At 37.2% G+C, this 10864-nt stretch overlaps 1 protein-coding gene and 1 pseudogene across 1 annotated transcript; both read left to right on the top strand.

Annotated features, from left to right (window-relative positions):
* Positions 1 to 726: 726 nt before the first annotated feature.
* Positions 727 to 1896, top strand: LOC142607858 (fasciclin-like arabinogalactan protein 12; annotated as a pseudogene).
* Positions 1897 to 5429: 3533 nt separating this feature from the next.
* On the top strand, positions 5430 to 6465 carry LOC142608298 (fasciclin-like arabinogalactan protein 12). Its single transcript, XM_075780045.1, has one exon. The coding sequence runs from the start codon at positions 5436 to 5438 to the stop codon at positions 6213 to 6215; it is 780 nt and encodes a 259-aa protein (XP_075636160.1). The 5' UTR covers positions 5430 to 5435; the 3' UTR covers positions 6216 to 6465.
* Positions 6466 to 10864: the final 4399 nt, after the last annotated feature.

Raw genomic sequence — 10864 nt, 5'->3', positions numbered from 1 at the left:
TAACATCTCCTTGTGAGGCCAGACAATCATGCAGAGAAGTAGCTGACCTAATTGGAAATTACCCACAAGTCCATGATTCATGCCGAAAGCCTAAATAATGATAGAGTTCTATTGTCTGGCACCGTATGGGCCTAGAAGGCACCAAGTGTCTGACAAAGCAAGCAACTGGCTTTTGGGCCGAAAGTACAATATTTGCTTGAATTGAACCCAAAAAAAAAAAACCAATTCTAGAATTTACAGTGAACGCATATCTAAAAAAAAGAATTTACAGTGAACAGTATGTCAACTCTGCTGGTGACCCATTCACATGGAGCAATCAACGTTGAGTAAGCTGGCATAGGTCAGAGGGTAACATCCATGAGGTTGGGCCACTGGGACCTCACTTGCAAATCTGTCATTGGTCCTCATCATAGATTTGCTCTTCCACTGTGAAACCTACAGCTAGAAACTTCTTTCTTAAGTTGGTGGCAAAGAAATCGTTTTTGTAGCACAATTGCGTAATTAAAAAGTGAAAGCAAAGCAATCATGCACATCTTTATTAGCCCACACACCCACTTGAGATATTATCCCTTCTGTTTTTCCTGCCTTCCCAAGCAAACTGGTCGCTCAAAGAGCAAAATCTCTCTCATTCTATCCATTCATTTCACCACCTTCCATAAAAACGATGAGCTGCTAACAACTGTGGTTTTGCAACTATAATTGTTCCCTTTCACCTAACTTTGTCATACCTCAACCTTAATAAAAACCCTCTCCTCTTTCTCATACATATCAAACACTCTTTCTACTACAAGGACCACTCTTGCATTAGCACATTGCCAAAGCAAAACACTACCAACCCCACTTCCCCAAAAAAACACGCCACAAACATGAACAAACAGGCTTTCTTCTCCCTCTCCCTTGTACTAGTTTTCATCTTCCATTGCACCACAACTTTAGCCCAGCCAGCTCAGGCCCCGGCACCACCCGGGCCAACCAACGTGACCAAAATCCTAGAAAAGGCCGGTCAGTTCACGATCTTAATCCGCCTCTTAAAGAGCACCAAAGTGGCTGACCAAATCAACCAGCAGCTCAACGATACAAACAACGGCCTAACCTTACTTGCTCCAAGTGATAGCGCATTTTCCAACCTCAAATCCGGCACTCTTAATTCTCTTACTGATGAACAAAAGGTTGAGCTAATACAGTTTCACATCTTACCCAATTTTCTATCTATATCAAACTTCCAAACCGTGAGTAACCCATTGAGGACACAGGCTGGAGATTCCAGACCTGGTGAGTTCCCACTAAATGTGACAACTTCAGGCAATTCAGTGAACATCTCCTCTGGTCTTGTCAATACCACAGTAGGGGGTTCAGTTTATTCTGATAATCAGCTAGCTGTTTATCAAGTGGATTCAGTGCTTCTTCCACAGGCAATCTTTGCTCCTAGGCCTCCTGCACCAGCACCTGCCCCTGCTGGCCCTAAAGCTAAGACTAAGAAGAAGGCTACTGCAGGAAGTCCTAATTCTGCCACAGCGGATCAGAATGGTGCAATGAGTCTCAGACTCAGTAGACATGGATTTTTGTTGTCCATTGGAGTTGCTGTGATTGCAGCTCTACTTTCTTTGTAACAAAGGGAACATGATGAATTATGCATCAGCTGGATATAAACTTTGCTGGGGGTCCAATTGTCGAGTCCCGTATGATTTTTGGTGAGTTGGATTGAAGGGTCGTGATCAATACCGAGTGCTTTCAAATAATTTGCCATTTTCCTAGCTGTTTTGTTATGTATGATGCCAGTTTGTGATGGGTACCAGTGTACTGTTAAGTTTTAATTTTGATTTTTTTGAGGGTATTATGTTATTTTTCACTTCCAGTTTCCACGTACTTGAGAATTTTGTATAATTGATTTTTCTAGAGAAGTTGTGTCATTCATTAGGCTTGAGCATTCAAATTTCCATTTTGAGTTATATACTTTTAGGATAAACGATCATGGATGCTTTAGATAAGAAATACATACAAGAATGAAACTAGCACTGCAGCGCACATGTATTGGCAAGCCATGAGCAGTGGAGTGCAGTGCATGAGTTACTGTTTAAGAGAAATAGTTCTTCCAGTGATTAAACAAAATTGATTTTAGATATGGAAAAGAGAGAATTGATTCAAGAAAATTATATGAATTAAATTCGACCATTTTTGGCCATGGAGCACTAGAGATAACAAAATGATGATTTCTTCCTAAACTGAGAGTGCGTAAAGAATATGATGCCATCAATATATGTGTCTGTCTCACTTGAACAGATACATGAGTAGAAGTCACGAAAACATGTGGTACATATGTTCCCAACACACCCCAACTTGATACACACACAAAAGAAAAAAAAAAAAAAAATCAAACCAAATCAAATCAAATTTTCTGCCTTACCGGACAAACTAAAAGCTATGTTCATTGCAATCTTTTTTTTTTTTTTGGGGGGGGGTGGGGGTGGGGGAGTAGATCTCAACTACTCTAGCTAGCAAGTCTTACTATGGTTTTAAATTACTACTTACGCAAAACGTCTACAAGGTAGTCAAGAGCCTTGTACGGCTTAGCATTACCTGCTATAGATTCTTAATGAAGAGAAGAATTAGGGTTCGAAACTTTGGATCTCACACTTGATTATTGTAATTATTGAATTTATGTTAAATAAAAACCTGCAAGGTACATTAGCATTAAACATCAGCATTACGACAAATCATATAATTTTGAGAACAAATTACTAAGCAATGTATAATAGATGGCACTTCCGAAGGGAACATGATCATTACGCTATTGATCTGCTATGCTTTATTTCAACTCTAGACAGTAAAGATAATAATTATTTCTCGCTATTGGAGCTTAACTCAGTTAGCTTTTAGTTATTATTTGTTGAAGTATGAGCACAACTACCTTTGTGGTAATGTGTCATAAATCATCACTTATAGAAAAGAAAATAAATTTTGGCTTTAAGTTGGAAATTCCAGGTAGTTTGGATTATAATTTGATATTGTTATCTCCTTAAGTACAAGAAACCAAAAACAATTCACTAAAGCAAGCTGACTAAAACTAGCTACACATATATAGTAAAAGTAAATTTTATGTTGTAATAGTAATATAAAAATTTCATCAACAATTACCGCAGTACATAAACAAGTCTCATAAAATGCAAATGTTATCATATTGATGTAATTTATGCGTGTGAAGTTAATAGACGAGGGAAGTATATTGAAATTTTGTCATGATACAATCATGTGAACAAGTAAATCTTGTAATCTACGGGCTTGAAGTGAATCCAGGCCGTCCCATCTGTAATAAAGTCCTTGAGTGGAAAAATTAACTTGACCATGACAGAATAATGAATAAATTAACTTGAGTGGAAAAATTATCCTTCTCCATTTTCTGTAAGTGGTATTACATTGAGTTCAACGTAAAATGGATTAGTGACGGGCCTAAAACTTTTTCCAAGGAACCAAGCTAAATTTATTAATAAAAAAATCAGAGAAAAAAAAAATCTATTAGACTATATATATCTAATAGTCTAATAGTTTTACTTAAAATATATGTGTAATTTGATTTAACACATGCTATTTTCTTATATATAATAAAAATATTTACATGAAGTTGGTATTTACATAATCTGAATAATTTTTTTCCCATCTAGTCAATTTTGTAATCCATGAACTATCTTTTAAATTATATTGTTTATAATTAATATTCTTTAAAATTTTTTTATTGAATAATTTAGAGGTTACACGCACAAAGTATAATAATATTTTTTAATACTTACGAAACATTTAAAATTTAATCAATTTCAAATTCCTTAAATAATAAAGGTCACTACAATGACCTAAACACATACAAGTTAATATATGAAAAATATAACAATAATAAAAACTAAAAAAAAATCTCATATATATATATATATATATATGGATGACAAATGCAATAAGGACCTCTAACTCCTAACTACAAAGTTTGAAATTGTTATTCCTTCTAACAATAAAATTAAAAATAAAAATAAAAATATAGTGTTCATATATCTAATTCTCCAAATGTTTGAAAAAAATTATTTTTTGAAAATAAGGAAGGCTTTTATTAAAAAGATTTACTTATATCTATTTCTAGGAATGTATATCTTGAATATGCTTTTATTTAATGAACAACCTAAGAATCTAAGATATAAGATTAACAAAAGGAAAAATTGATGCACCAATTAACACTATAAATTTATCTATTATAGAATGATATAATTGAATACACTTTGATTTAATAAGTTAAATATGGCATAAGAGTAATAAGAGGAAAAATGCATTAATCATTTCTTTACCCAAAGGTTTCGCAATAGAATTGACACTTTTCTAGACACAAAGTGCTTGAAGGCTATTGACCTATTGTTTAAGTGGTTATAGAAGGGACCAAGTTTAATTAACATAACTAGAATATGTGATGAGCCTGATGACAAGCACCACCAACAGACCAAGTGGATATTAGGTCAAGTAGAGCGATCATAACTATGTATAAGATTATATCATAATGATGGATATTGAAGATGATAAAATCAAGTGACTATATGCCAAGGCAAAATCAAATGCAAGTGACAATATTCTCGTGTTTAATTTGAAGAACAATGAAAATGGACCGCGATACAAGAGAACTAACAAAAAAGAAAAAAAGAAAAAAAAAAAGAGCATTGGCAATAGCATGTGAATAAGTGAATACATAGTATATTTTCATAGAACATCAAATTACTATTCTTTTTTTCAAAATTTTTATTTTTATTTCAGAGGAAAATATTCAATTAAAATATTAAAACATTGTATGTATCTGGGTTATTAACTTATTATTATGTTATCTAAAAAACAAGGTTTTTTTTTAATTATTTATTTTATTTTGGAAATTACAACTTCCACCATCTCCTAAGCAAACAAACTAAGTGTTAAAAAGAGAAGGAAGGAAATCCTCTACCTGGGAAGAAGGATTTGCAGTGGGAGTAGGGAAGGAGACCAAGTAGGAAAATCTTCTCCATAACCAAAAGGTTGTCGCATGAACAAATGAGTTTTTATAGCTATAAGATTCATCATAAGAGAAAGCTAAGCAATCATATCCATCTTTCTAATCCCAAAACACAATTCGGATCCCCTATGTTTTTCCTGATTTCACAAGCAAACTAAACTGCAAATAAAATCTCTCTCTCATTCTATCCAATCATCCTCCACCTCTCACAGAAAAGATGAACTGCTAACATCTAAGGTTTTGTAACTAAGATTAAGTTCTTTTAACTAAGATTGTACCCTTTCACCTAAATTCATTGTCTCCCAGCCTATATAAAAAGCCACTTCCATCCCTTCAACACATATCAAACACACTCCAGCAAGTACAACTCTTGCATCAGCAAACTCCCAAAACCAAACACAGCCCACTATACATACATACAAAGATGGCCAAACAAGCTCTCTTCTTTCTTTCCCTTCTACTTGTTTTTCTCTTCCACTGCACCACAACCTTAGGGCAGCCAGCTCAGGCCCCAACACTGCCTGCTGTGGCTTCACCTGCCAATGCCCCGGCCCCGCCTGGTCCTCCAGATGTCATCAAAATCCTCCAAAAGGTCGGTGGGTTCACGATCCTAATCCGCCTCTTAAAGAGCACTGGAGTGGCTGACCAACTCAAAGGGCAGCTCAACGATTCAAGCATTCGTTTCACTCTTTTTGCTCCAAACGATAACGCATTTTCCAACCTCAAAGCTGGCACCCTAAACTCTCTCAGTAACGAAGAAAAGGTCCGACTTATACAGTTTCATATCTTGCCCACTTATTATACTTTGGAAAACTTCCAAACTGTGAGCAACCCAGTGCGAACACAGGCAGGAGATAACAAACCTGGTGATTACCCACTAAATGTGACCAGTGTTGGAAGCCAAGTGAACATTTCGTCTGGCCTTGTCAATGCTTCAGTGAGCGGTACTCTTTATTCGAATTTTCAGCTTGCTATATATCAAGTAGACAAAGTGCTTCTTCCTCTTGACCTTTTTGTTCCAAAGCCCCCATCACCAGCTCCAGCACCAGCCCCAACTAAGCCGAAGGCTAAGAAGACCCCGGCAGCAGCCAGTCCAAAGACTAGTACTTCTTCTATAGTGGTTGATTCTGGTGCAGCGAGTCTTGCGAAGCATGGAATATTGGTGTCGATTGGAGTTGCTATTTTCATTCCATTTTCTTTGTGATGAAAGAAAGAAAAAAGGTGATGATAAATGCAACACGAGGATATTGAAAATTATACAATACTCCGCGAATATATTAATGGACTATTTCTTTTTCTCACATGAATAGTGGATCAAACAATTAATTTAATTAGTGTGATCCATTATTGTATGAGATGATGAAGTAAACTATAATAGTATTCCATTGTATAATTACTCGAAGCTGGACATGTTTTGGTAGCGCAAATTGTCTACTACTATATGATTTTGCTGAGTTGGATTGTTTGCTCGTTATTTATCACAAAACAGAGAATTAAAACTGAATATTCTCATTAAAAAATAAAAGTGATTACAGAAGCTATATTTATACTAATCTGTACAAGTGTGAAAGCAAAATAACTAACCAAAACAGAATTAACAACCTATCACACGTGTTGTCACTTAAGTAAATATCTAACCACACTAAACTACATGCCGTATAGAAACTACTTCTCATTGTTGTCGTTTTGTCTATGCTCTGCTATTGATGTGTCTGCACTGTGACTGATCTTGCTAGCTTCTCCTCTGCTCTTGCTACTAATTCTATTAGCTTCATTTATACTCTGATACTCCCCCTCAAGAGCAGCTGGTGTATGAATGTTAAGCATTCCCATTTTGCAAATGAGGCTTGAGAATTGATTGAAACTTAAGGCTTTGGTAAGCAAGTCAGCCAATTGACAATTAGTCCTAACATGATTCAACTTAATCACCTTCTCTAAGACCTTGTCCCTCACCACATGGCAGTCTATCTCTATGTGTTTTGTTCGCTCATGAAAAACTGGATTAGATCCAATGTGAAGTGCAGCTTGACTGTCACAGAATAGCAAGGCTTCTTTGTCATGATTCACTCCTATGTCCTTAAGGAAATATAAGATCCACACTATTTCACACGTTGCTACAGCCATGGACCTGTACTCTGCTTCTGCTGAAGACCTTGAAACTGTAGATTGCTTCTTGGACTTCCAAGACACTAAAGAATCACCAATGAAGATGCTATAGCCAGTCACGGATCTCCTAGTATCAGGACATGCAGCCCAATCTGCATCTGCAAATCCTTTTAAATGTAAATCTGTACTAGAAGAGAACATAAGACCTTTGCCTGGTTCTCCTTTCAAATACTGCAACACCCTATATGCTGCATCCAGATGAGGTCTTCTAGGCTTGGCCATGAATTGACTGAGTCTGTGGACAGCAAAGGTTACATCAGGTCTTGTAATAGTTAAGTACAAGAGTCTGCCCACAAGTCTTCTGTAATGACTAGGATCCTTGAGCTCTTCTCCTTCAAACCTGCTTAACTTCAGACTATGCTCCATGGGTGTTTTAGCACACTTACAGCCAAGCAGTCCAGCATCATTTAGTAATTCAAGGGTATACTTCCTTTGACAAAGGGCAATTCCTTTGTCTGACCTGGCAACCTCCAAGCCAAGAAAATATTTCAAGTCACCCAAGTCCTTAAGCTTAAACTTCTCATCTAACATGACCTTAAACCTGTCTACTTCAGCTTTGTCATTGCAAGCTATTAACACATCATCTACATAGACCAAAAGAACCATAAAAATGTCACCATGTCTTCTGGTAAACAATGAGTAATCAGCCTTGGACTGAATGAAACCAAGCTGAAGCAAAGTATTTGAAAATTTGGCAAACCACTGCCTAGAGGCTTGCTTAAGCCTATACAAAGATTTGTTTAGCTTACAAACTACCTCCCCCTGGCTGTGAAACCCCTGTGGAAGAGCCATATACACTTCCTCATCCAAATCCCCATGGAGGAAGGCATTATTCACATCTAGTTGACTCAAAAACCAACCTTTGATGGAGCCCGCAAGAAGAACCTTGACAGACACCATTTTAGCTACTGGAGAAAAGGTCTCAAAGTAATCAACACCCTCCTTTTGAGTGAAGCCTTTAGCCACCAATCTAGCCTTGTATCTCTCTACTGAACCATCAGCTTTATATTTGATTTTATAGACCCATTTGCAGCCAATGGGCTTCTTACCAGCAGGTAAAGGGGTCAAAGTCCAAGTATTATTGGCCTCAAGAGCTGCTATTTCAGCAGCCATGGCAGCTTGCCATTGGGGTTCAGACACAGCTTGGTAGTAAAATTGGGGTTCAACTAGAGAGGAAATAGCACAACAAAAGGTCTTATATGAAGGAGAGAGGTGGTGATAAGAAACATGAGCAGAAATGGGATGAGAAGTACCTGAATGAGATGAATGCATAGGCTGATCAGCAGCAACTTGATTGCAATGGAACTCCTGCAGATAAGAGGGTCTTTTAACAGACCTAGAAGATCTTCTAAGAGGAAAAGGGTCTGCAATAGGTTCAGGAGGTGCTTCTGGTAGGTCATCAAGGAAATCATCATCAAGAGTGTGATGGACTTGAATGATAGAATCAGAAGAAACAATAGGGGTAGAAGGACTGGATAGAAAAGGATCATCATGCAAGGAAGGAACAGAAGGAACACAAGGCAAGGGCAAAGGAATGGCAGGAAGTGAATTATTTGATGAAGAGGCATAAGGGAAAACAAATTCATGAAACACTACATCCCTTGAGATAAAGACAGAATGAGTGTCAAGATCAAAAAGTTTATAACCCTTGACATTACAAGGATAACCAAGAAAAACACATCTTCTTGCCCTTGGTGAGAATTTGGTCCTAGAGTGGACAATAGTAGAAGCAAAGCATAGGCAGCCAAAAACTTTGAGATGATCATAATCTGGTGTCTTATGAAACAAAAGTTCAAAAGGTGTTTTGTCATGCAATAAGGGAGAGGGAAGTCTATTTATAAGGTATGCAGCAGTCAAAACACAATCACCCCAGAACTGGAGAGGTACTTGTGATTGAATTTGCAATGCCCTTGCAATGGAAAGAAGGTGTTGGTGTTTTCTCTCCACAACAGAATTCTGTTGTGGAGTATAAACACAGCTGTGCTGATGTATAATACCATGAGAATTGAAGAAATCAGGCATGACAAACTCTTTGGCATTATCAGTTCTAATGGATTTGATGTTGTGGCCAAATTGAGTAACAACCATAGTGTAAAAAGATTGAAACAAGGATCTGACATCAGATTTAGATTTCATTAAGAATAACCAAGTTGCACGGGTTGCATCATCAACAATTGTTAAGAAATATTTGAAACCATCTAGAGTGGGAACAGAATAAGGACCCCACACATCCATATGAACCAAATCAAAAGCACAAGCACTAATGTTATTATTAAAAGGAAAAGGTAATCTTTTAAGTTTGGCCATAGGACAGACTTGACAAGTCTTATTACAAGGAGACTGTAAAGAAGGTATATGAGGACCTAAAAGTCTAAGCTTGAGATCAGAAGGATGACCTAATCTTGCATGCCAAAGATGAGAAGAAGAGGAACTTGGAGTTGCAGAAGTGGCTGCAGAGAAAGGAGGATTAGTAGCAGCATGAAACTTGTGATTGATTAAGTAGTCTGCAAGTGAAGAAGAAGAGATGTGCTGGAGAGTATCACATTGCAACAAGTACAACCCATCAACAGCCTTGCCCACCCCAATCGTTTTCCAAGATAAAAGGTCCTGAATAAAACAATAAGTGGAGAGGAAAACAAGACAATAAGGCTGAGAAAGTGTAAGTGAGCTAACAGATAGCAAGTTAAAACTAAAAGATGGGACACAAAGAACATTATAAAGGGTAAGTGAAGAAGAAAGAACAACAGTTCCAATGTGAGTAACTCTAAGTGATTCCCCATTGGGCAAGTGAACCAAAGACTGCATGGTAGCAGTAATTGAGGTCAACATATCCATTGAACAAACAAAATGGTCAGTAGCTCCAGTATCTAGCACCCAAGTTTGTTTGTCATAAGCCCTTCTATTCACTACTTGGGCTGAGAAAACACTATGAGATAAGTCAATACCTGACATTGGAACACCAATAGATGCAGAAGATGATGCTACATTTGCCATTGGACTCTCCTTGGGTGAAGCTGAAGTTGCTACAAGAGATGAATTGGAAGCCCCAAACAAAGCAAGAAGCTGCTGGCATTGTTCAGGAGTAAAAACAGAATTCTGTTGATGCAGTGGGGAAGTTGTGGACAATACATCTGAAGAAACTTGATGAGCCATAGGAGGTCTGTTCTTGAACTTGAACCCAGGTGGAAAACCATGCTTTTTATAACACTTATCTACTGTATGACCAATCTTGCCACAGAAAGTACAAGTTGGTCTCTCTTTCCCTTTGCCACCAGAATTACCAAGATTTGGACCAAGATGTTCATTGAACAATTTAGCAGCTAGAGCAGTAGAATCAACCTTAGCAACAGAGGCATTAGGGACTGATCTTTGTGTCTCTTCTTGAATTAACAAGGAGTACACCTTACTAAGAGATGGGATAGGATCCATAAGCAAGACTTGAGATCGAACTTGGGAGAAAGAATCATTCAATCCCATTAAAAATTTTATCACAGACTCTCTCACTTGTAGATCAGTAAGCCTTTTATTAATATTGCAAACACATTTACCACAAGTACATGAAGGAAATGGACTAAGGTTTTGCAATTGATCCCAAAATACCTTCAATTGAGTAAAGAAATCAGTAACAGACATCTCACCTTGGTGAAGCTCTGCAATGTCCTTTTGAAGATTGAAGATTCTAGGTCC

This window comes from Castanea sativa, chromosome 8 (genome assembly GCF_040712315.1).
Source record: "Castanea sativa cultivar Marrone di Chiusa Pesio chromosome 8, ASM4071231v1".
Classification (NCBI taxonomy): domain Eukaryota; kingdom Viridiplantae; phylum Streptophyta; class Magnoliopsida; order Fagales; family Fagaceae; genus Castanea; species Castanea sativa.
The sequence above is the reverse complement of the archived record's forward strand: the minus strand, read 5'-3'. Positions and strand labels throughout refer to the sequence as shown.